This window comes from Echeneis naucrates, chromosome 9, assembly GCF_900963305.1.
Source record: "Echeneis naucrates chromosome 9, fEcheNa1.1, whole genome shotgun sequence".
In the NCBI taxonomy this organism is placed as follows: Eukaryota; Metazoa; Chordata; class Actinopteri; order Carangiformes; family Echeneidae; genus Echeneis; species Echeneis naucrates.
In genome coordinates this window covers 7,827,411-7,853,049 of record NC_042519.1, presented here as the reverse complement: position 1 = coordinate 7,853,049, position 25,639 = coordinate 7,827,411, and the positions used below count along the sequence as shown (strand labels likewise).

General features: G+C 41.0%; 2 protein-coding genes across 5 annotated transcripts; both read left to right on the top strand.

Annotated features, from left to right (window-relative positions):
* The first annotated feature begins 5,073 nt into the window (after positions 1 to 5,073).
* tmc1 (transmembrane channel-like 1) lies at positions 5,074 to 13,662 on the top strand. Of its 3 annotated transcripts, XM_029510323.1 has the most exons (20): positions 5,074 to 5,275; positions 6,274 to 6,297; positions 6,494 to 6,965; positions 7,079 to 7,273; positions 7,380 to 7,470; positions 7,549 to 7,630; positions 7,838 to 7,944; positions 8,282 to 8,380; positions 8,583 to 8,725; positions 8,814 to 8,958; positions 9,051 to 9,245; positions 9,671 to 9,850; positions 9,930 to 10,082; positions 10,503 to 10,631; positions 11,351 to 11,418; positions 11,554 to 11,793; positions 11,863 to 11,988; positions 12,094 to 12,172; positions 12,568 to 12,700; positions 12,944 to 13,662. In XM_029510323.1, exons 1-20 carry the CDS (start codon positions 5,134 to 5,136, stop codon positions 13,150 to 13,152), a joined length of 3,012 nt encoding a protein of 1,003 aa, XP_029366183.1. In that variant the 5' UTR covers positions 5,074 to 5,133; the 3' UTR covers positions 13,153 to 13,662. The 3 variants fall into 3 exon arrangements, 2 of the variants coding, with proteins under 2 accessions (XP_029366183.1, XP_029366184.1); XR_003841087.1 differs by lacking the exon at positions 12,944 to 13,662 and having other exon boundaries at positions 11,863 to 11,927; positions 12,568 to 12,596; XM_029510324.1 differs by lacking the exon at positions 12,944 to 13,662 and having other exon boundaries at positions 11,863 to 11,986.
* A 2,417-nt stretch (positions 13,663 to 16,079) lies between these two features.
* Positions 16,080 to 25,085, top strand: tmc2b (transmembrane channel-like 2b). 2 transcript variants are annotated; one of them, XM_029510270.1, is made up of 20 exons: positions 16,080 to 16,221; positions 16,359 to 16,400; positions 16,525 to 16,921; positions 18,227 to 18,373; positions 19,290 to 19,380; positions 19,477 to 19,558; positions 19,685 to 19,791; positions 19,907 to 20,005; positions 20,252 to 20,394; positions 20,481 to 20,628; positions 21,243 to 21,437; positions 21,578 to 21,757; positions 21,953 to 22,111; positions 22,238 to 22,366; positions 22,838 to 22,905; positions 23,251 to 23,490; positions 23,796 to 23,921; positions 24,076 to 24,154; positions 24,251 to 24,380; positions 24,486 to 25,085. In XM_029510270.1, the coding sequence occupies exons 1-20, from the start codon at positions 16,176 to 16,178 to the stop codon at positions 24,701 to 24,703; spliced, it is 2,826 nt and encodes a 941-aa protein (XP_029366130.1). In that variant the 5' UTR covers positions 16,080 to 16,175; the 3' UTR covers positions 24,704 to 25,085. The 2 variants fall into 2 exon arrangements, with proteins under 2 accessions (XP_029366130.1, XP_029366129.1); XM_029510269.1 differs by having other exon boundaries at positions 16,525 to 16,930.
* The last annotated feature ends 554 nt before the right edge of the window (positions 25,086 to 25,639 follow it).

The window sequence follows — 25,639 nt, the reverse complement described above, 5'->3', positions numbered from 1 at the left end:
CTTGATGTTAATTATGTCTCCTGCTATAAGCTTTTCAAAGACTAGCTATGATCACAGTGAGCTCATTTGCATACAATTTACTACCAGTATATCAAGGGAGGGTCTTTAACAGCAAAGAACATTATTACCTGATTAACGTGATAATGTAATCTAACAATGTAATCAAATGTTCATGAACGAGTGAAATACTGACAGGCACTGAAAGGCCAAGAGCTACATTCAAGATTTTAATATGCAAGGAAACATTGGAACATTGCTTGTAAAAACTCATGTGACATTTTATGCAAATTGCCCTCCATGTATCAGGCACTGTAATAGCATGGGTGACTTGTACAGACGTAAGCTACAAAGCTTTTCATATGTGAGTAAAGAAAGGATGGGGGGGAGGGTGAGGGGGAAACCAAGCCTGTATTCCACACTGAGGTCTTTGTGTGTGTGAGTGTTGTGTTAACGCAGTCCCTGAAAAGAAGGAGCATGTGTATGTGAAATGTATGTCTGTTTAGTATGTGAAGGTTCATCGGTTTCAGTGAGGGGAGGGGGCGGCTAAGGAGAGAGTGGGAAGTGTCAAGTATCATTACCCATCCCCCCTCACTGTCATAGCTTAGTCTCTGTGTGCATGTGTTTTCAGGTTTCAGTACCATTCATTGTGTATAAGCGTGTGTGCTAGAGTGGGTGATTAATTAAAACTTTTTATTTCACAATGACAGATGCACATGTGCAGGTCAAAAGGTCAGCAGTGCCATGACAACAGATGCATACAATTTTCAGCTATCTATGTTGTTATGTTTCAGCCTGTGTGTGTGAGGATTACTTATGTGTATCAGGAACAGTCTGTCTGTAGTTACTAGGCAGATATTGGCTCACCCAACACACAGACACACACTCGTGCACACACAGGCGCAGCTTGGCTGTGTCTGGCGTCAGTGTGGTGAGACACTGTTGATAAAGGGGCTAGTGGTGGAAATGGCAGCTTATCCATTTACATAAACTGTGTGTGGCGCTTGATAAGCTCTGCAGTGAGTTGACTAAAACCATTGCTCTAAAACTTGATCCTCCACCCTGCTCTGTCCACATTCAACTTCACGTGCAACTCCTTATGTAGGGGGGTGAAACACATGTGTGTGTGTGTGTGTGTGTGTGTTAACATAAGTAATTGGAAACATTTCATGAACAGAAGGTGCCTGTCTGTGTAATTCAGGGGAGATAAAGGGAGAGCTTTGTTAAAAAATCCTTGGTCGTTTCTGTTCCCTTCACACTGTTGTTGCTGTAATTGCTGAAAAAACAACGAGTGAAACACAGGAAACTACAGAGACACAGAGCAATTGAGAGATTAATTGAGAGCAGCTAAATGAGTATGGTCTGCTGATTCAGCACCTAGTGACCAGCCAGTTTCTTGCCTGTGCTGCACAACTCTTCTGCCTCCCTCATGAATGTCTTTCTTGTTACTCTTGACCAGGGAGGAGTCCCCAAAAAACTCCCCCAGCTCACACTCTTCTTGTCTTCACACACACAAGACATGCACACAAACTTCACCTTACATGGATATCTGGGCAATTGTTGGTGTTGTGTGCGTGCGAGTGTGTGTGTGTGTGTGTGTAAAAATGTGTGTTTTTAGTTGGAGAGCAGCAGAGAGGCTGTTCATATCCTGGACAGGAATGTGCCCATGTTGCACTTTGCATTTCCATATTGCTCTCTGTGGGTTTTTCCTTTGCAGCTGGTATATGAGACTATAAGTGTGACCGCTTGCCCTGTCTGTGGTGAACAAATGTGAAACCCTGAATGTGTGTGTGTGTGTGCATGTGTGTGCAGCAGATGTCCTGTGTTCTGTTCTGTTCCCTGGACTGGCTGGTCTTTGTTGCTGCTCCCTCGTGCAGACGGGTCTAGCCACGTGCTTCTCTGTCTGCAAGAACAGGCCACGCCCCCACAGTATAATCTGTCAATTCCTGCAGCCAAGCTCCACCCTTAGCACCACCCATGATCTGACAGGGCCCACCTCCATGCCTAATGACACCGTTTTACTCACGCATACTTCCCATGCTCTCTCTCTTTTTTCACACACACCTACACACTGTCTATCTGTAGCTGTGCCACGGACACCATGTACAAAACCGAGCAGCACACGTTTCCTCCTCCATCCATAAAATCTCTCTGTTAGCATGATTATCTCTTTTGCTCTTGATAAATTTACATCTGAAACATCTTGGTTTTCTTATTTTCTTTTCTTCAGTGGTGGAGCAAATGTCAGTCATCCCCAGGAGAAACACCCAGAGAGAGAGGAAGAAGGAATTTAGCAAAGGGGAAAACAAATGAAAAAAAAAAATCCAGCTGTGTAATTGCTATGTTTCAAAGTAAAGATTTGGGACTATGAGAGGGAGGATTTTCCCTTTTTACCTCACCCCCCTCTGTGAAAGTTGGGATTATTTGACAAACAAACAAAGAAGAAATTCGAGCACCGATATCCACAGATGTCTGTTTTCTACAAAAAACAAGTCAGACCTCTTCTCAGGGGCAATCAATCATTCCAGACAGTCCTCCAGATATACAGGCTTTATTTAAGAGTGGGCTTTAGATATCTTTAATGACATGTCTCTGTGTGCAGTGATTGCCATTTTACAACCCTCAGGGAAAAGTTTTTATAGCTCACCAGACTTATACCTGATTACCCGTGCTCTCCTCTTAGCTTCCATCTCTTTCCCTCTCCGACAAAACAAGCCAGATTTCTGCCACGACTCCCTGCTGCCTAACACTTAGTGTCAACAGTTGAGTCGACGTTAATGCCATACAAAGTTCACTGGCTGAGTGTTATTGACCGAAAAAGATGGGAAGACTCAATTATACTGACATTGTCTTTCATTTTTGTTGTCTGTCCTGCTGCACCCTGACCTGGAAAAAATATTTTGCAGATTGTTGCTCATGATAACTCCAACCCCCGGAGGAGCTGGAGTGATACAGTGCGTTTTTTCTGTAAAGTTCTAACATTTATTTTTAGCACGGCAGAATACAATGACCTCACTAGACAGGCTTCTTCCAAGTCGGCGCTGTTTTTGCTGCGTCTCTGACCTGCTATAGGGAGCAGGGAGCTTGGTGGCAGACTGATCATCTGTTGCAGAGCTGCTGTTTGACTTGTTCAGTACATGCAGGCACTTTGCAGGGCTCTCTAGCCTTTTATCATTCCAACAGATGGATGAGTCATTGTCTAACGCCTGCACACTGATAGCTACAGATGGTTTTAGTGTTTCACCAAAAAAAAACCCCCCCACACAAAAAAAAACAAAAAAACAGCAGGGATCAGTATGTACATCAAGGCATATTTATCGAAACACAACAGGCACAAAACATCCAGGCACATTTGACCGATTGATTAGATTAAGCAGTATGTTGTATATTTTTCCCATGAATATGTCTCACACTGAGTCCCTTTCATGTATATGAACTTCAAGAAAGCGCTACTTTCAAGGCTTTACACGTTCAATGAATTTGACTTGATAAGGCTTTAATAATACATTGCGTCACCTAAATATCCTACTTTTAAACTGGTCTGCCAGATCACCCAGGGTGACATCAGTTTAAGATTGTGTTGGATTTACCTGCCCAGGAACTATTACTTCAGCTGAAAGAAATTCCCATGAAAACTATGAATTATCCTGAATAACCAAGATTTCCTGAAAAACATCCCAAACAAACACATAATTTGAGGTTTCTGTGAATTTGCAAACTCAAAACATGGTAAATTTGTGTGTTATCATTTAAGTGGCCCTTTAAATAAAAATAAGTTGTGTCTTTGTGTTGTGTAATTTTTTTTCTCCTGCAGGTTGGTTGTCTGTAATTTATCCCTCTGCGGCGGTGGTGATGTCTCCACTTACAGTCAGGTATATGCAGCAGTTGTTGCGGTTTGTTTTGATGTTACTCTCTGTTCAAGTGGCCAGGATGACCTCCATCGCCTGCCCGCTCAATGATTCCTCATAGCTGCAGCTAACTTTAGCACTGGGAAACTGATCTCCCTCCTACTCTCTTTCCTCCTCAACACAAACCAGTTGAAGTACATGTACACAAACATGGTTTCATGGCTGTTATGCTCCAGGCTCTTTCCATCACATGCAAGCACAAACATACACAGACACATGCGTTGTCAGTTCAAGATAAAAATCTTTTTTCTTGAGTAAAGATGTTTACATACTCCAATATAGAGCAACACTGCCCTCTACAGCTCCATTGGCTTGGGGCTCAGCTTCCTGCTTTTCTCCATAGCTTAATATGATAAATTAGGTAATAATCGTTTATTTGTCCTATGTTATCTTATGAGGCTGCAGAGAAAAACAGAAAGCTGAAGAATTCAAGGAATATTGGCCTCACATCTTTACTCATATTATTATGACAACATACTGGTTCTTTGATCATTAACTCTGCTGATACAAAAAGTTTTTTTCTGTACGCCGATCTCTACAACTAAACTTTTATTTTATTCCTTTTGTCAAATCCAAAACCTCAGGAAAAAACTGGCTCAGGTTGGGCTAAATCTCTATGAATAAAAACAATGTAACAACAGACAACATCCTCCTTACGGTAAATTTAGTAATCCAACGCTCAAACTAACCTTACGCTGAATTGTAACCAAACCACCAATTTAATAGTAAGTAATTGAAATATCAATATGAAAGATGTTTTTCTCCCTAAAATCTTTGTTTAACCACACACAAGCAGATACGTTTAGATGGATTACATGGTTGATTTAATTCTGCTTCGCACCAAGCTGAATAAGGATGACTCAAATATGTTTTGAGTCCATAAAAACAGATTGAATATAACCAGCGGATGTGTGAATACACAAGATTCAGCAGCTGAGTCATCTGTTATGTGACAATAAACACATCACTTAGGCCTGCTGCTCTCACAACCAACACACACACACACACACAGAGTATATAAAGGCAGTCATAACTGTTCTGAATAATTGATCACTAGTGAAATTGCATGGCTCTAGGGTTTCCATGCTGTCATTGTCCCTGTTTCGGGTCGATGGGTGGCGAAGAAAAAGTCAACTTCTCATGCGACTTACTCATCATGTACCAGCCTCTCTGTGTACACACACACACACACACACACACACACACACACACAAACACAGCTGTAAAGATGCAGGGTAGGAGACAAGCCACTCAAACCCTGCAGCTCACATCACATCACTTCGTCTGGATGCTGAGACGAGTGTTGTTGGAGATACAGGACCATGAGAGGAAGATGCCTCAAGACAGTCTGATCGCCTCTGAGAATGACAGTAAGACCAATATTTTACTTTCATGACCAAATTGTTATTCTGGTTTTGATGTTTTATGACAGAGGACATTCATTATACATTCATAACCTGCTGTAAATTAACTTCAATGCCCAGTTCAGGCAGATAATAGTAGTTATTATATAAATGAAGATAGACCTTTTGTTATCTGGCTGTGGTGTGTTAATAATATAGTAGTGGTAACAGATTTTGCCTTTTTGTGGTAAAAACCATCCATATTTAGTTTCATGCAATTATTTACTCTTGAGTGCAGCGACCAGTGAAAGACCAGCCATCCACCACCACAAGGATATTTATACGCAACTTTCTTCCAACCCATTCACTCTGCTGCATATTTGGGAGTTGGCCTCTGGCCTTTGGCTGTCTTTCCCATCCTTTTGGGCTAAGCCACCCCGCCTCCCTTCATTAGACCATTGTTTCTCTTCTTTGTGTCTGTGTGCTGCACATGGCCGTAATGACCTGTGTGCTGGCCACTCCGGTTACGCTAAGGACACACATCAAAGGGCCAACGACAGAAATATCTGTTCAGTCCGTCAGTGGCCCATTTTGTTGTCCTCTTTATCCTCCTTTAGGTCATGAACAGCAGTGGCAGGTACACAATAAGGCAGACTAAGCCTAGCCAGTGAAAGGGCTTGGGTTATATATACGATACGATATATGATATAAAAAACAGACTGTATTTATAAAATTCATCAGAGGTGGCAAGGGCCAGTAATACTATTGAGGTGATTATACAGAACTCAGAACTTATAAACACAAGTAAAGCATACAGTGACTTTAAAAATGAGTTTAATAAATGCTCAAGAGATAATTCACTTGACTCATCAAATAATTTCTTAACTGAAGAATCAGCAATGAAGGCTGTTAGTTTTTAATTTGTGAAATTGTCTGAATGTGAAATAACAAAATGTCCCTGAAGATGATAATTAAATGCTGGCCAACACATTTTCAAGTATTATGTAATTTTGTCTGCTCCACAGTTGACGTTGGACTGGATTTTGCAGGTGGGTGAGTTCTCTTATATCATGAAATTAATTTAAAAAATATCCAGGACTTCAGTTATTTTCTACTCTTCTGAGGTCCCAGATGTCTGGAGACGCTTCACTGTCTCTGCAATGATTTATGCAAAAATGAATGTGAATAATCAGTTATAGTGCTTGCTCTGTCATTAAATAATCACTGTGTACTTTTTTACTGCAGTCGACGAGGATGAAGTTTCTATTTTTCAAGAGGAACGTGAAAAGGAAAGACGAAGAAGAAGAAGGGATGGTGAGAGAGACAAAAAGAGGAGGGAAAATGGGAGGAGGAAGGCATCCAAAGACGTTGGAGAAGGGGAAGAGAAATACCAGACCAAGCGTGAAAAAAGAGAAAGAGGAAAGACAAAGAGGAGCAAGAATGACAGAGAAGCAAAAAGAAGAGAAACATACAAGGAAGAGCCAGTCAAAGTAAAAAGCAATAAGACGAGAGAAATAGGCAAGAATGCCAAAAATGAAAATACAAGAAAATGGGAAGCAAGGATGGGGGAACCTGAAGAAAGTTATACCAAGGAAAAAAAGAAACGCAAGAGTGCCAAAAAAGAGATGGAAGAGGATGGAGGACACAGTATTGCAAAAGAGGAAACACATCAAGTGAATAAGATAAAGAAAAAGAAAAAGAAAGTAGTTGAAACAAGGTCTAGTATTTTCTCACAAATTCCCTTCACTGTTTTATTCTTTCTGAGGAAAATATTGTGCTTCATTCACTCAGGGTGGTGTACACTAAACGCACAACCCTTCTGTGTCTCAGTTCAGAGCAGGAGACAAGTGAGGTAGACAATGAAGACAATGAAGAAGAGGACGATAAGGAGAAAGAGTTGAGGCCAGAGGATCTGTCGCCAGAGGAGCTGGAGAAGCTGAAGGAGGCAGTGGATGAGAGAAAGAAACTCATCCAAAGTCTGAGGGGGAAACCCTGGCCAATGAAGAAGAAACTTGTCGCTTTACGGTGCTTTCATTTTATTTCTGGTGAAAGTAGGCCCCTAAAATGATCACACTCACCTGCAATCCAAGGTTTCCTTCATATCATCAACGAAATATTGGCTTTGTTACAGGGAGTCCCAGGAGTTTGTGGAGAAATATGAGGGAGCCTTGGGGAAAGGGAAAGGCAGGAAGCTCTATGCTTACAAGGTCATGATGACCAAGGCAAGGAACCCCTGACACAGATTTATTTCTAGTTTTATTCACTCATAACATTTATTAAACTGATTTATTTCTTATAAGAAATGGATGAAGTTCCAGCGGGACCTTGAAAACTTTAAAACTGCCTGCATTCCATGGGAGATGAAAATTAAGGAGATTGAAAGTAGGTTTGAAGTAGATTATTTTTAATATACCTATTTTCCTCATTACCTGAAGTTAGTAGTTTTCAAAATGAAATCAGTATATTTAAACTGTAAAATTCAGTAACATATCACAAGTCCATATATTTTGCATGATCTGCAGGTGATGTGTTAAGATTTTACATGTGAATGTTCATGTAACGATCATACTCATTTCCTTTTCTGTTCAGGTCATTTTGGTTCCTCAGTTGCCTCTTACTTTATCTTCTTGAGGTGGATGTATGGCATCAACATGATCTTGTTTGGTCTGACCTTTGGCCTGGTTATGGTGCCAGAGGTATGAAGCCTTGTGAAGCACATAGAGACATTTTTTCATTGTTTTCCTTTTGTTTGGTTGCATGTTTTTTCTAATAAACCTGATCTTCCCTGTCTGTAAGTACTATTTTTCTGGTGGGCATCAACTTCATTTCCTTGCCAGTGAACCTTTCTTGAGGTGTACCTCAGGGTTTTATTCTGGGCCCATCTTCTCAATCTTTATGTTTATTCTAGTTCAAATAACTAGTGGACACGTCACAGAAATGTTCTATCTTAACAAATACATGTGCTAAATTGATGGATATATTATTTTTTTTTCATTGTTCTTGTCATTATTATTGATGTTTTTGTTATTCTAGGCATTAATGGGGAGGCCCTATGGCAGCATCCCAAGAAAGACTGTCCCCAGGGCTGAGGAAGCCAGTGCCATGGACTTTGCTGTCCTATGGGACTGTGGGGTCAGTTGACAAAATGTCACGGTTGTGGTCACCTCACCAACTTTAAGTAGCATAATATAATGCCTTGTTACATATTTCAAAGAACTTTTAAAGTTTTTTTTAAATGAAAGTGTATTTCCACCCAAAGTTCTGGAAGAAAATCACGAAGTGTCACTGACACCAACAAAGATGACTTCATTGCAACTATGGTTTGTGTCAACAGGGTTACGCTCAGTATTCAGTCCTCTTCTATGGTTACTACAACAACCAGCGCGCCATTGGCTGGCTTAAATTCCGCATGCCTCTGTCATACTTCCTGGTCGGTGTGGGAACAGTGGCATATAGCTATATGGTGGTCATAAGGACGTGAGTTTATTATGACTTCAAACAAGAAGCACAAGTAATCTCTTTGAGGCAGAAGTTCTATTGAACCTGTGACTGTTTTTTAATAAAGGATGGCCCGCAATGCAAATGAGTCGGGGGTGGGAGATGATAACAGCTTTAATTTCAGCTGGAAGACGTTTACCAGCTGGGACTACCTAATAGGAAACCCCGAAACTGCAGACAACAAGTTTGCCTCCATCACCACCAGTTTCAAGGTCTGTGCATCTGACGGTTGGTGCTCCAGTATGGTAAGTGATGGCATTTATGATACAATTCATAAAGCATATCTCCCCTCCCATCTCTCTAGGAGGCAATCTTAGAGGAGCAAGAGAGCCGAAAGGATGATAACATCCATCTGACTCGCTTTCTTCGGGTGCTGGCCAACTTCTTGGTTTTGTGCTGTTTAGCAGGAAGTGGATATCTGATCTATTTTGTGGTGCGCCGTTCTCAGAAGTTTGCCCTGGATGGACTGGAGAATCACACCTGGTGGGAAAGGAATGAGGTAGAAAATGAGAAACCAGAGATATGTATGTGGATTGATTTAGCAACAGGCAAAATGTGCTGAATAAGTTTATTATATAAAGTGCAGTGATGCATTGTTTTACAGGATTTCTTATTTTAAGAATAGTAGCTTCTCCCTTTCCCTTGAGTTTTACTGTGCAAAAAGGTTTGATGATTTATCATAACTACTATAGTTTTGATAAATACTTTATTTTGTAAATGTTTCAATATGATTACAGCATTCACAGGCGTTTTTAGTGCAACCTTTGGGCACAGCTAAATATAACAATATAATAAACGTTATGCAGAGTCATATTAAATGGCAAAATATATTCAAAACAAACTAATCTGCCCCACTTTTCAGGAGTAAACTTTACAATGCTAGAAACCGACATACTAACATTACAAGACCCTCGTGTTTCTCAGGTGAACATGGTCATGTCATTACTGGGGATGTTCTGCCCCATGCTGTTTGACGTCATCAGCACCCTGGAGAATTACCATCCTCGTGTTGCCCTGCAGTGGCAGCTGGGGCGCATCTTTGCCCTCTTCTTGGGAAATCTCTACACTTTTATCATTGCACTCATGGATGAGATCAACCTCAAAGTGAGAACTTGTGCGAGCAGAAGTGTGTGATACTTTTGTAAAGGTATTTTATAATTAATATCAAGTGCTTGTGTCTCAGAGAGAAGAGGAAATGATTGTAAAATTTAATATAACCATGTGGGAGACCAGTCTTTATAATGGCACAGAACCAGAGAACAGCACTGCTCCACCCATCTCTATCCATCCTGCTGATGTACCCAGAGGGCCCTGCTGGGAGACCATGGTGGGGCAGGTCAGTGTGCATGTGTTGTGCATGTTCACTGTTATGTAACTGCATGATGCAATTGCTGATGTAGCATGAAGTTATGGATGCTCAAAGTGACTCCTGATGAAATAAACACATGAATGAATCACACATACAAACAGTATGTGCGATACAAAATCTCTCGCTAGTAGAACCAGTTCAGATTTCAAAATGTTATTTTTATCTCATAATGCAGCTTTTCATCACCAAGTCTTTGTCCTACATGGCAAACAAAGTTACTGTTTGTGAAGGATTGTCACAATTTACATATAATTAACTCTAGGTTGCCACACATTGCTTGACTTTGTGATCAAATCTGTATTCAACAGTGATTTCTAAGACTAAGAAGTTTAACGTTATGTGACCACCACAATGCAAGTGTGACTGAAAAAGTGCCTTTCTATGCAGGAGTTTGTTCGGCTGATCATATCTGATACCATGACAACTTACATCACGCTGCTGATTGGTGATTTCATAAGAGCTGTGCTTGTCCGTTTTCTCAACTACTGCTGGTGTTGGGACCTGGAGGCAGGATTTGTGAGTCCTTCTTTTCTGATTGATCGCTGCTGAAAATCAATGGTGTGCAATTTATTTGTTATCATTGATTAAAACTGTTTACAGCAGAGTTATTTTCAGATGGACCGAGCCCAATAACTGTGATTTACATTGACTGACTCACCGAGTGATCAGAATTGCACCATTGATCAGCTGAATGCCACAAGGCTGAGTTGGAGTTGGCCGTTGCTCTTCCAAAATTGGATTTCCCCGGAGTTTCTATTGGCATCATTTGCCATCATATTTTAGCTGTGGTGCAAGCAGAGCACATCCGACTTCACCGGGATGCTCAAAAAAGATATAGACAGAACCTCTGCCATGCAAGAGCAGGGGAAAAGCAGAGGATTTAACAACTGCACCTCTCTAGATAAAGAAAAAAGAAAACATAAAACGGCAAAAGCCCTGCCCTCTCACACTCGCAGGCCCTTATACACATAAATGTGGATTTTGTCAAATGGCATCAGTGTCATAAAGTCAAGGTTTTAGCAGCAATTTGTCAATGCTTTGGAAATTTTAATGGCCATCATTGTCTCATATTTTTTTCCATTGTCTGACAAAACAAAACATGAAGATGAGAACAGCCTTATTGGAAATTAACCTGTAAAATACTGTATATGTGAAATAAAGTCTGGAAACAAGCTAATAGTATGATGGGCCTGCAATGACCCTGCACTGTTGTATTTTTGTTTTCATTTTGAAAGCCATCCTACTCTGAGTTTGATGTCAGCGGGAATGTTCTGGGACTGATATTCAATCAAGGAATGATATGGTAAGAAAACACCACTGGCCTGACACATTAAACAAAAGTCATTGTGTGTTATAACTTTGAGTTAGCAGCAGTGGAATGATGAATAAACCATGTGATGACATTCAGCACATTCAGTCTCTTTCCCTTTTTCTCCAGGATGGGTGCTTTCTACGCCCCTTGCCTGCCTGCCCTGAATGTCCTGCGGCTCCACGTTTCCATGTACCTGCAATGCTGGTCCGTGATGTGCTGTAATGTGCCGCAGGAAAGAGTCTTCAAGGCCTCAGGCTCCAACAACTTTTACATGGCCATGCTGCTGGTCATCCTCTTCCTGTCCACTCTGCCTGCCATCTACACCATCGTCACCATTCCTCCTTCCTTTGACTGTGGACCCTTCAGGTAATGACGCTTGCTCAAAAAACCTGCAGCATACGATCTGATTACTTACAGTCATTCTCTTTTCCTTAGTGGGAAAAAACGCATGTTTGATGTGATCCATGAGACGCTGGAGTCGGACTTCCCTGCCTGGTTTGGTAAAGTGTTCAGCTATGCCTCTAATCCTGGCTTGGTGCTGCCCTTCATATTACTCATGGTGTGAGTCAGAAAACACTCAGCAGGAATAAATATGCTTTGCACAGTTATATTATTTTATCATCAATAATTCTTTGCTGATATTAATTGTGTTTTTTTTTTTTTCAGACTAGCCATCTATTACTTACAATCAACATCTAAGAGCTACAAAGAAGCAAATGTGGAACTGAAGAAAAAACTTCAAGCGGTAAACATAATTTTTTTTCCATTTTGATTTCAGCACTCAAACTTATACACTGTATTCTTATTATAGTAATTGAAAGGAATTCTCAGAATATTTCACGTTTGTTATTAGTTTGCTCTCCATTTGAAACGTCTCAACAGTCTGTAGGTGCACAAGCAGACCACCTGGGGCCACTGTGGTGTCTGACTGGGGCCACTTTAACTATAGCAGACTCATCACTCCAGCAGAGAGCAGCAGACCCAAAACAAGATCCTTCCACAAATAACATTCATCATTGTGTTGTCAATTGCAGAACCTGATAAAAGCTGATTTGTTTAATCCAAGAAAGGATTTTTTTTTTCTTCTTGTTACTCATTCGATATTTCCACTCTCATAATTGCTTGCGTTTCCCTTTCAAGCAAAATGAGGAGAACAAGAAGAAGAACAAACGAGCTGCACTTCAGGCACAGATGGTTTTGGAGGAGGCCAGAAAAGTAGCATCGCAGACTGCAGGGCAACCAAACAACAGCACTGTATTACAAGAATACGAGAGTGAGGCTTTTTATTTTTAAATAAAAATTAACAAGAATGAAAAGATCGGGGAAGGAAAAACAGAAACCTAGATCCAGTGTTAAAATCACTTCATAATTTTGCGATCGATCTCATTTGGAGCTTTTATGACAAAATATGTTTTCAGCAACGTTAACAACTAGCAGATTATATTTTCTACTCAATGTTATGAAACTGTGAGGCCACTTTCTGAAAACATCTGATACATTTCTCTGACTCTTTCAGCTGATGGTGAGGAAAACCATGATAGCCCTCACAGGCTGTATCATGCTAAGAACAGACGCACTCCTCCTCCTGGTGGAGCCCAAGACCACCTGCCTCCAGCCACAAGAGTCCCTGTCCCCAGGACCTATCAGCATGGCAACCACCTGCCCGGTTTCTCTCAGCAAAGTGAACCCAGGATGTACAGGGTGCAGAGCCTGCAGAGACACTGATGGAGGAAACAGGGGCATATTTGCAAGTGGAAGGCAAAACAAAGCACTTTACTGATGCACTGATGTTTAGATGTGCACTGTGAACTGAGAGTAATGAAAATCAGTGCGTTCATGAGAAAGACAAGTATTTCAAATAACAGTAGACTGGATGAATGTTACCAAGAGCACAATGCAATTTTCTTTAAATGTTGCTTAGCAATGCTATTGTCAGTATCTTCTTCTTTTTTTTTTTAATCATTAATGAATTAATTAACTGAATTGCCCATTTGCAGACAAATACAGTTTTCTGATTCTGATTCTGATTAGTAAACTAGCAAATTAAATCTGCAGTAATTGTGAAATGTGACAATGGTGATGCACAGCATACACAACAGAGAAAATATGTGTCTCTGTGCTACATAGCTTGGCACTGCTTGCCTGCAATTTTTATGCAATGGTATGTTTTTGAGCGGATGAACAGACTATGGATTTGTGTTTATTTTTATTGAGATGATTTGTTTCAGAATAAATCTTTCTATATAAGTTTTAATATCTTTGAAGATCTAACAAAACATATAACGTGATAACCCTTCTTTAAACCACAATGATCTACTGAACCTTGAGTACAACTGACCCTGGACCTGGAACTGGGCCAAAGTATTAACAATTCATTAGACATCGGGGCCATTTAGCCTTGCTAGTCCTAAATAGATTAGTTACTCATCTTTGGCTGGACTTGCACATTACCTTAAGCAGTGAAAACTTCCAAAGCACCCAGCAGTAGTAATATATAACCTGTGCAAAAACGTTAGACTTGGTGGTTAGTGCAAATGTAATTAATTGTAAATGTAATGTTAACTGTAGTCTAATGTCCAGCCACCATTACCATATCCCATGTCCTGGCAACTATCCTTTAACTCATCTGTCTATCAAATGTAAAAATGAAAGATTCAGGTCATTACTTACACTTAAGCATTCTGAAATATATGAATATATGAATATGTTGACGGTCAGTGAAAGCCTCCATTTGTAGAGATTTCTATGTCGACATAATTTAAGACAACAAGCCATAATGCAACTGACATTAAATCACAGTGCTCAGCTCCACTTCCATTGATGCTCATTATCAATTCATGGCAAGGAAACATTAAGTATTAATTCTGCAGTTATTTGAGATCCGGAGGATGTATGAAGTCCCTATGCTATATTGTTTCATCATGAGTTAAGGAGTGTCAGTCACATTGTTCAGTGAGGACTTAGGAGAGTTTGATATGGAAACAAGCTTTCTGGATACTGGAGACTATAATCTGCTTCACCCTTATTTATCCAGGTAATACCATCCCCTGATGTTTCACCCTCCCACTGGAGTTGTGTTTTGGTTATGTCCTTGTGTCGCTCCATGTTAGTACAATGTGGCATAAAACGGAGCAATGAAAGGTTGCACATCATCGGATCTCTCAATGTCCACTGAACCACCACGGGCATCTCTTATTCACTAACAGTAATGAAGGGAGATTCTGATCAACTGTGATTCGACTGCTTGGGCTGCGTCCAGTTTTTGCTTTAAAGGGCAAAGACTCATGGAAAAATGTTTTACGTTAATGGAACACTGGAATAAATGCTCCTCGGCCCTCTCAGACTCTGGGCCTAGTACAATGAGAAGAAAGCAGTTGAACAATGCTGGTGTGGAGAGGGACAATGAAGAGGAGCAAGAGGAGGCAGACGAGGAGGCCTTGGAAGCCTCCAACCCAGATAGCTTAGACTTTCAGCTGTAAACCTTCAAACCAGCACTCATATAATCCCGGAAGGGTGCTGTTCTCTGTTCTGTGCTAGCTGCATGGCAGCAGAGTCTCATGTTTCCTCCTGAATTATTCAAAAGGTCAGACCTGACATTTGACAATAACCACAAAGGTAGTACCTGCATGCTAGTATTTGAAACAGATCATTAGGACTGTCAGGCTGCACTGTTCATCCATCAGGCCTTAATTTCACCTCCTTTCACTGTGGTGCTTTAAAAACATTTAATCACAAGACAGCAAAGTGTGAGTTAGCGTTGCTACATGTGTTTTCTTGTTGAACTGAGAAAGTAACACGAGTAACAGAGTTTTATACAAAGTCACTCAAAGTTACAATTTGAAAAACTGATGAGTGAAACCTAATATTTTATTCTGAATAAATTTTGGGTTACTGTTTTTCACATGCTTTATATTTATTGGCATCATTTATTGATATCACTTGTGTTGGAACTGCTTTAGACGCAGGAGTAGCGATTGCTTACAGTTGTTATTCTTTTAATGAATCTAGCTGTTGGCATGTCAATGTTATTTTAGAATATGGCTGAAAACAAGTCAACATATCCTTGTTAAATGGTCTGACTGGTCCCTTGATGAAGCCATTTATTTTAGATAACTTATTCAGCCTAGTTGGTTGTATATGTTCAGAGTCTGGACGCTGTATACAGTACTTAAATGTGGTGACTTGATTTTCTTTTCATTCATGATTACTTAAGCTTCCATTCAAATTTAATAAGCTCTTACCTTTATGTCCGCATTCACTCTGGTGTCTCTTTTCGGGGCCACAAATGAATGATGTCAAACATTCAATCATCATTTTTTGAGATGTTTGTATAATCACATACAGAATAAAACATACAATTTCACCTTACATAAACACTTGGACAAGACAAATGTCCTCTTGTTGCTTTAATCAAATATTTATTAACAGCTTGATTGACAAGTCCATTGTCTAGCTCTGTTTTCACCTCGGGCTCCTGATTATCATCTAATGGCCTCGGTGTCAAAGAGCCTGGACCTTGAACAGTATGAACACAGACACTCCTGAATGTGTGTGCGTGTATGTGTGTGTGAGTGTGTGTGTGTGTGTGTGTGTGTGTGTGTGTGTATCCTGTCTTTTTGACACAGTACCTGCACAGGTGCATCAGTGGATGACTCATGGATGGAGATGAGGCAGATTCTGAAACAGCAGGCAAGAGCTAACTGGACAAAGAAAAAAACTAACAGAGCAAACTAACCAAGACCAGGAGAATGCCTCCAAAGAGAAAAGATGACACTGCAGTAAAGGTTGAGGATGGTGAGAAGATTTAAAATGTCTTTTTTCTATAGCCTACCATGACTAAGAAAAGAGCTATTTGAATCCTACTAGAGTTTTTTTTTTTTTTTAATATTCGCCAGCTCTTATATTTGTATGTTTTTGTTCACATGTTCCAGTCGGGATGGAGGTTGATGCTGTGGTAGACAGTGGAAGTGAAGGTGAGTTCTGTGATAATTGTCATTAACCTTTCATCAGGGACACAGTAAATTTGATAGTGTAAATTGTGTGGCCACTGGGTGAAAACTTTTGCTATCTGCACAAAAACGCTCCCGTGCTTTTCAGAGGAGGCCAGGAAGAGAAGTAAAAACAGAAGGGCGAGGCCACAACGTAAAGCCAAACAGGTCAGCGATAATGAGGAAGAGGAGGAGGATGACCACGAAGCACCACGAAAAAGGGGACGGAGAAAGAAGGCCAGGTCCAGAGACAGCGACGAAGATGAAGAGGAAGAGGAAGAAAATCGGAGTGTGAAAAGCAAAGGATCAAAAGCGTCCAGGAGAAGAGCTGCTGATCAGGAGAGTGACAAGGAAAGTGACGAAGAAAGAGGGAAAAGGAAAAAAGGAGGGAGAGCTGTGTCCAAAAAGGAGAAAGAGGAGCAGAACAAGGAGAAGAAGGGAAATGTTAAAGGGAAAGAAAGGAAGGATAAAGATGGGGAGAAGGTCAAGAGAAAGACGAATGGGAAGTTGAGCAGGTGCAGTATCCTCTGAGAGCTGTCTCTCACCCACCTGCCCGCTCCACACACTGCTATGGGCTTTCTCCATACAGACTCCTGCCGTCATGGCCATGTATTCAGGGAGACAAATCAAAATCACACAAGACAAGGCACAAAGAACACACATTTCCTCTTAATATATGGCGTTTACAGTACATCTACTGTGTTTTTTAATATTGCATTTCAGCTGTCAGATGTGCAAAGTATTTACAGGAAAAGTGTGTGAGTGCAGCCTTCAAAACAACAGAAGAGGTTATATCTTCATCCTTTCAGTCGTTTTACAACGGAGACAAGCCTTTTGGCCACTGTTGATGGCGTAATGGCGTGATCCTCCTTTTACTCATCCATTATTTAGCACTGCCTTAAAAAAAAAAGACAGGATTACAAAACATCCTGAGACACCTCGTCTTCCTGCTGTTTCCCCAGGAGTGTTTGGTGGCTGCATTTTAAAAAGCAGCTAAGTCCTGATTATGGCTAAAGGCAAAGAAGAAAAATGAGAAATGTTTTTAAAAACTTATCCCAAATTGATACCAACACTCTAATTTCTGACACTTAAAATTATCTAATTTAACAACAAAATATGAATTTAATGCTGAAAATGTGTTTGACAAAGTTCTGCACAGAAAGTAAAAGAAATAACACTCCCTTCTATTGTATTGCCGCAAGGATTTTGACAAATCCTCCCTGTACATTTCTGAATTGTTTCCATCCCACTGCAAATTACATTTTTAGCTCTGTTTTTGTTCTCAACCAACCCCTGAGGGAAACATCTGGCCTTTTAACTGTTAAATGTTCATCTTAGTGTGCCAGCTAGTCACCAGCTGTGTTTATGTCAAACCTTTTCTGACATTCAAACCCGCTTCACACAATTGGACATTTATTTATATTTGAGCAATTTTTGCAATTCCCCTTGTGCAGTCTTTTCAGTGTGTCTGCAAGTCTGCCCATTCAGAACAGTTCAGAACTCATGGATGGCATTCGTACAACGTAATCTTTTTCTGCCTTAAATTTTTATGGCTGAGCTATCACCAAACAAACAAACAAACAAACAAGAAAAAAAAAAAAAAAAACAACAGATGGCGGATCTTTTTAAAAGCAACAAACATGAGACCATCACAATAAACAAATGGCCCTATGTTGGCCCTATATTTTCACGCGCTTCACTGAGATGAGTTTGTGGGTTCTCAAATGTTGCTGCTGGCACCTGATGTTTACATCTGGTCCTGTGCAGTCTTGTCAAAGCCATTGCATGTGACAGATCTTTCCCTTTATCAGTTCCTCTTCTTCCTCTGAGTCTGATGAAGAATCGCTTTCGGAGGGAGAGATTGCGGCGCTGAAGGAACAGGTAGAGGAGAAGAAGAAACTGATCGCTACTTTAAGGAACAAACCCTGGCGCATGAAGAGGAGACTCATAGTACTTAAGTAAAAACCAAACCCAAAACAGCGGCCCACTTCAACTCATGTCCAGCTGTTTTTAATCCATGTTTGCTGGTGCTGCTACATTTTCTTTCTTCACGCTTATATGACTTTGGTTCTTTGCATGTTACAAATCTTTTGTTTTTTCCGTTTTTGCCTGAATGCGAACATCACTCATGTCATGTACATGTGATGCTGATAATGCATTATTAAAACATGTTTTGTTTTAGTTGTTTGACATTTGTCTTTGTTAGTGCTGCAACCTAAAGTCTAAATCAGAGATGCTTCACATGAGAGATCAGATGCTTCCTCTGACCCTCGTTTGTCTTATTAGAGATAAGAACTGGACACTGACAGAGCTCATCTCTGACTTAACACCCACACATACAATCATTTAAATTTAATTATTCGAAGAAAAAAAAAAAAAAAAAGCACTCAACATAAAATCAACATCTACAAGTATTGAAAGTGACATCTTGGCACAGATTAGTTCTCTTATATTAAATATTTTATTCAATTGTGATAATTTACTCTCCATTGGATGCATGGACAACTGTCTATATATTTTGTTTAAGGTTCACTGCCTGTTGGAGACCTTGGCTGTGAGTGACCTGTTCAGACTGCCTGGCCCGGGCTGAGGCTGGGAGATTAGGGAGCTGAGTATGTGTGTGTGTGTAGACAAGGGTGCAGGTTTCTCTACGTACAGCTCTGTGTAATCATGGCTCTATGAAGGGAACATGATAAGTGAGCTGCTTGTCTTTATAGCTGGCTGATCTCCTGCTTGCCAAGTCTAAGTACTGATGGACTCAAACATCCTACCTACCTATCGTTTGCACATCCTGTTCCCACTAACTAATTAATTAATGGGTAAGATTGCCTATACTTCTCTTGTGGGTGTTTGTCGGTGTGATTGTTTGAACAGGGAGGCCCAGGAGTTTGTAGAGGAGTTTGAGGGAGCTCTTGGGAAAGGGAGAGGCAGGAAGTTGTATGCTTTCAAAGTCATGCTCACAAAGGTAACCTGTTCATGTTTACTAACAGCAGAACAATACTTAATACATATTAACTTCAATGAATAATGTGAATGACCGTTTTGAACTTTCTCTCCTCAGAAACTTATCAAGTTTAAACGTGACTTTGAGAACTTCAAAACAGCCTGTATACCCTGGGAGAGGAAGATAAAGGAGGTGGAAAGTAGGTGCCATGATGACTTTGTCAGAAACAACAACAACAAAAAAACCCCACTGGTCTAAGTTTATTATCTTTTGCATGAGCTGTCACTATGTTTCTAAGATAAGTGTCCTGTTTTCTTATTCATAGGTCACTTTGGTTCCTCTGTGGCGTCCTACTTTATTTTCCTGAGGTGGATGTACGGGCTGAATCTGGTCCTTTTTGGGTTGATGTTTGGACTGGTGGTGCTGCCCGAGGTACAAACTTTCTCAATGTTGACTTCAGCAGGTGACAACCCACCTGATGTTGCAGAGACTGCAAATGTTTTCAAATATCTCTTTTCTCACCCACAACCCCCTGGTTTGTCTTTAGGTCCTCATGGGTCTTCCTTATGGCTCCATTCCCAGGAAGACAGTGCCCCGAGAGGAGCAGCCCACAGCCATGGACTTCTCTGTGCTCTTTGACTTTGGTGTGAGGATCTTAGCTTCGCTTTAAAATGACAAAACAAACCTATATTGTAGGGATAAGGAGAAGATAATGAATGAATGCACTAGCAACAACCATGGACTGAAATGACATTATAGTCTCAGTTTTGGGGGTTTGAGGTAAACGTCTCAACAGACAGCCTCAGCCAGGACTCTAGACCCTTTGTCAATATGCTACTATTCCTCTTGCCTAAACGTGTACATGCTGTATTTCCCTCGTCTGCATTTATAGGGCTACTGTAAATACTCCTTTTTGTTCTACGGGTACTACAACAACGAGCGAACGATCGGCGTACTGCAGTTCAGACTCCCCCTGTCATACCTGCTGGTGGGTGTTGGCCTGTTTGGATACAGCCTGATGGTCGTCATTAGAACGTAAGCAGGACGGGCAGATGTACAGTACATGTGTGCACATGCTTGAAGGCTGATTTTCATTTCTTTTAGATCTCTTTTTTCTCCAGAATGGCTCGTAACTCAAATGAGGGAGGAGATGGGGCGGAGGGGAATGAGTTCATCTTCAGCTGGAAGATGTTTACCAGCTGGGACTACCTGATAGGAAACCCTGAGACTGCAGACAATAAGTACGCCTCCATTACCACCAGCTTCAAGGTTAGCAGGGGGCCGTGTACGTGTGTGTGTGTGTGTGTGTGTGTGTGTGTGTGTGTGTGTGTGTGTGTGTGTGTGTGTGTGCGTGTGTGCGTGCGCGTGTGCGTAAACGTGTGTTTGGGGAGGATGACTACTGGGACATGAGGAAATGTTTTTAATAAGTTTGGGTTTCCTTTTCAACTCAATATCAAACAATCATGAAGGGTGTCATGAATATCCATAAAGGAGGAAGCTGGTATAGAAATATTTTAAGTAAGCATGTAGCTGAAGTCTTTTTTTCCATATGTGAAACATGATCTGTATTAGCTTTACTCTTACACATAACTCAAACCTGAGGTCACGGGGGCATGGTGAGGAATAATAGCGGACTTGAAATTGACGAAAGGTGATAAAACATTCTATTAGAGGAAATTGAAATTGCAAGAATACTATTTATTTCGGAATAATAAATCAAAGTTTACACCAATATCAGACAATCTCAAAGAGGATGTACCCCCATTAGTTTTGTTTTTCCTACAGTGAAAGGTTTGCATGAGATTTCAAATTCCAGTGCACTGGTTTATAAGAAATACATCATTTTTCATGTGATCACTTTAATCAAATTTTCCCCACTGCAGGAATCCATCGTAGATGAACAGGAGAACCAGAAAGACGAGAACATTCATCTCAGACGATTTCTCCGGGTTCTGGCAAACTTTATGATCCTGTGCTGCCTCGGAGGCAGCGGATACCTCATCTATTTTGTGGTGAAACGTTCTCAGGAGTTTGCTGAGAAAAAGAAAGAAGATCTCTCATGGTTTGAAAAGAACGAGGCAGGTTGACAGCAAAAATGAAACCTTTGCCTTCTCTGCTCAGGCGACAGGTTTTCAAATGAATGTTTTACAGATTTCAGGAGCTGTCACAATATGAGAAATAAGGTTAGCGCCCCCCTCTTTCTTGCCCAATGGATCAGGTGGAGTTTGTGATGTCTCTCCTGGGGCTGGTGTGTCCTCCTCTGTTTGAAACCATCGCAGAGCTGGAGGATTATCACCCTCGTATTGCCCTGAAGTGGCAGCTGGGCCGAATCTTTGCCCTCTTCCTGGGAAACCTTTACACCTTCCTCTTTGCCCTGTTTGACGAGGTTACTGCTAAGGTATGATGCATGACCCTGAGATAGTTACACACGTTAGTGAACGCCACCCCATGGCGACAGTCACCAGACCTTTCCTGCATTTCCTCTGGCTTCTGATATCTTATAGGAGTCAGATGTAGTTTCATGTCTGTAAATTTTGGAGCACAAGACAGACTTGCTTTGACTTTGACTTTGACTTTTTTTTTTTTTTTTCAGTTAGAGAGTGAGAAGACCATAAGGAACGCCACTGAATGGTCTTTGAATCAGTACTACACCAACTACAGCTCCCACTTCAACACAACCGATGTGCCTCCTCCTAAAGTGAACCCAGCAGATGTCGTCAGAGGACCCTGCTGGGAGACCGGAGTGGGAATAGTCAGTCTTGGCATTATTATTTATATCAAATGAAAAACAGCAGACCACATATCTGATTTTTTTTTGGCTCATCTGGCTCTTCTCATATTGCTTCTCACTTTGCTTTTATTTCTGATTTCTGTCCAGGAATTTGTGAAGCTAATTGTGTCAGACATGCAAGTGACCTACCTGACCATCCTGATTGGAGACTTCCTGCGAGCTGTCATTGTCCGCTTCCTTAACTACTGCTGGTGCTGGGACCTGGAGGCTGGATTTGTGAGTTCTCACTGTATTACCATGTGTTTTTTTTTTGTGGGGGCGGGGGAGGGGTACATTGATGAAAGCATTATTTTGTTTTACTGATCTACTGAATCATTGCAGAGTTTTGATATCCCGTGCTTTCAACCGTCCTTTACTTAAGAATTGTATCTCTTGTATCTGTAGTTGTGCAGCTCATCCTGAATTTCAAATAGATCCATCAGCTAAATGTCATTGTATAGTCAACGTGTCATTCAACTTTGTGCGAGCACTGAATAGGTTGGACTGGATCTGAGTCAACCTGACACCATACAATGACATCCAGCAGGAGAAGTGATCCCTAAGACGGAGTGAAAGAGAACAATGTAATGGGAACTTAGATACAGAGAGAGAGCGAAACATAGGTCGAGAGAGAGAGTGGCCGATGCAAAGTGTGTCCACATGTTTTTTTGTGTGGATGTGCTAATCAGTCTGTTGTGTTGATACCAGCCTTCATATGGAGAGTTTGACATCAGTGGAAATGTGCTGGGGCTTGTCTTCAACCAAGGAATGATATGGTGAATGATCCAACATCTGCATGGTTCATTTTATTTCCTGCCTCTTTTGATACGACTGCAACTTCACTAATGGGACTAGCGCTCACTAATGAGCTTTCTTCTAATGAAAAACAGCTCATGTCTCTCATTGTCTATCTCACTTTGCACATCATGAACTAAACACAGGTTCAGGTGCCTGCCTCTTTCAATTAGATGTGTTACTTGTTTGCCTGCTAATATTTGAACTGTTTTAAAAGCAACTCAAATGAATTTCATCATATTGCTAATTAGAAAACACAGTAGACAGAAATAATTATCTCAACTTTGCTCGGCAATACAGTAATGTTGGCAACTTGTTTTCCTCAGGATGGGGGCCTTTTATGCTCCAGGGCTGGTGGGTATGAATGTTTTGCGTCTCCTGTGCTCGATGTACTACCAGTGCTGGGCAGTGATGGCCTGCAACGTTCCTCATGAGCGGGTTTTCAAGGCCTCGAGGTCAAATAACTTCTACATGGGTCTGCTGCTCCTGGTGCTGTTCCTCAGCCTGCTCCCGGTCGTCTACACTATCATGACCCTGCCACCTTCTTTCGACTGTGGACCATTCAGGTCAGTAGGTCAGAAATCGTAGACCGTGTGATGCTCAAGTATGACTTAATAGTTAAAAGGGAGATTTCCATTTTAATATGTTAATTAACTTTATCTACTGAAGAAAACTGAAAACTCTAAATGCAATTCATTCAAATTTCCATTATCTTACATTTTTGAATTTTTCACATATTGAATACTTTTCCTGTTTTTTTCAGATGGATTTTTTTTTTTTTTTTTTTTGGGGGGGGGGGGGGGGGGCGGTTAAAATGTAACAAGAGTACCAATAAACAGAACATTGTATTTCACTAATGTCTTTCCACCAGTGGTCAAGAGAAGATGTATGACGTGGTGATGAAGACTATAGAACAGGATCTACCGTCCTTCATAGGGAACATTTTTACATATGCCACCAACCCAGGACTCATCATGCCTGCTGTCCTCCTCATGGTGTATGCATCACTGGAATATTCTGTGAAATTCAATGTGTGCAATTGATGACAATATTAAACTTGTAACCTGGTCTAAGCTGAAGTAACACTTCCAACAGCTTTCATCCAAAAGAGTTCTAATCTTCTTTCAAATACTATCCTAACCCTAACTCAGGTTGGCCATCTACTACCTGAACGCCGTGTCCAAAGGATACCAACAGGCCAACATAGACCTCAAAAAGAAGATGCAAATGGTCAGTTTAAGTCTCTTAACTATGCTTCCCTATTTGTATATTATGTATTTCCGATGTTCGAGATTCAGTAAAGATTTTTTATTTTTATTTTTTAAGGCTCGAGATGAAGAGAAGAACCGCAGGAATAACAAAGACAGCACAAATCAAGTGATGAAAGACTTGGAGGACTTGCTGCCAGACAAGTCTCTGATACCGCCTCCTGTTGAGGAGGAGCCACCCCCACCCGGTATATTCACTGCTGACTTTATTCATTCATTTATTCCATATGCTGTCAGCCAGTTTGCACCTGACTGTCCTCCCCACTCTTTTCGCTCCTCATCTGTATTCTCAGATGTAGTAATTGAGAAGAGCAGCAAGTCTCCCAAAGTGAAGCCAGGTGCAGCAGGGAAAGGAGTTAACCTGCAAAAGGACGTGTCACTCGCTGCCCAAAACCCCAGAGGGCCAGTGACCCGTGGCCCCAGGCCAAGAGGGCCGCCTCCTGGAAATGCCAAGGGGCCTCAACCAGGACCAGGCAGAGGAAGAGGCCGCGGTGGGCCTCCAAGGCAATAAAACACAAGATTCATGGACCAAACCCAGCTGATGCCTGCAACTAACCACAAACAGCAGGTGTCTGTAAACATGGCTGCTGCTGTCACTGCCCTTATATATGCAGGACAGCTATTCCACAGCAATGTGGTCCTAGTTAGAAACTCATTGTTTTGATACTTCACTGCATAACTACATTACATTTAGTATTAATGCCATTTATGAATTATAATTAACCCTTGAGAGGTCTGTACTTAATTTCTGCAATGTGAAGATAGAAAAGTTTTATCTCAGTTAGCCACAGCAAAAAACTTGGATGACATTTAGTGGTTATCAATGTGGAAAAACAATTTTACTGATTTCGTTTTGAAATCCCTGTAAATAGTTTGTAAAAGGTCTTGTCATTTTTTTATGACACCAATTAAATGAAATAATTTTGGTAATGTCTTCATGAATTTGCTAACTCCAAGCAAACACAAACTCGCAAATGAAACCTTGCCTTGTCTATATGCTGTGATTTGTGGCTCTGATTTCTACCCAGGTGGTTGCACCCAGTGCCAGACTGCTGGTTACTTGTCAGACTTGGACTTTAAGTTCGCATGTTTCCCCTCTGATAAAAACAAACTAACAAACTAACAAACAAAAAAAAAAAAGAGAATTATGAGTGTGTTTGTGCATTTTCCCATATACTGTTTCACATGTGCGTGAGGCCTCTTGATTGTTAGCATCTAGATCACTGAGTGAGAATAATTGCTCTCGTGTTTTGTCATAAGCCTGTGAGATGCCATCTCAACCCAGTGGAGTAACAGAAACTGTGCTAAATGAGCTACTGGCATCATCTGCAGGGAAACACCACAGGGTCAAGGGTTATGACTGGCACCGTAAGGTCGGCCTGGCTCGAAGCAGTGGATTGGACGACCCTATATGGAGAGAGGGAGTCAGCCAACAGAAGGGTACAGA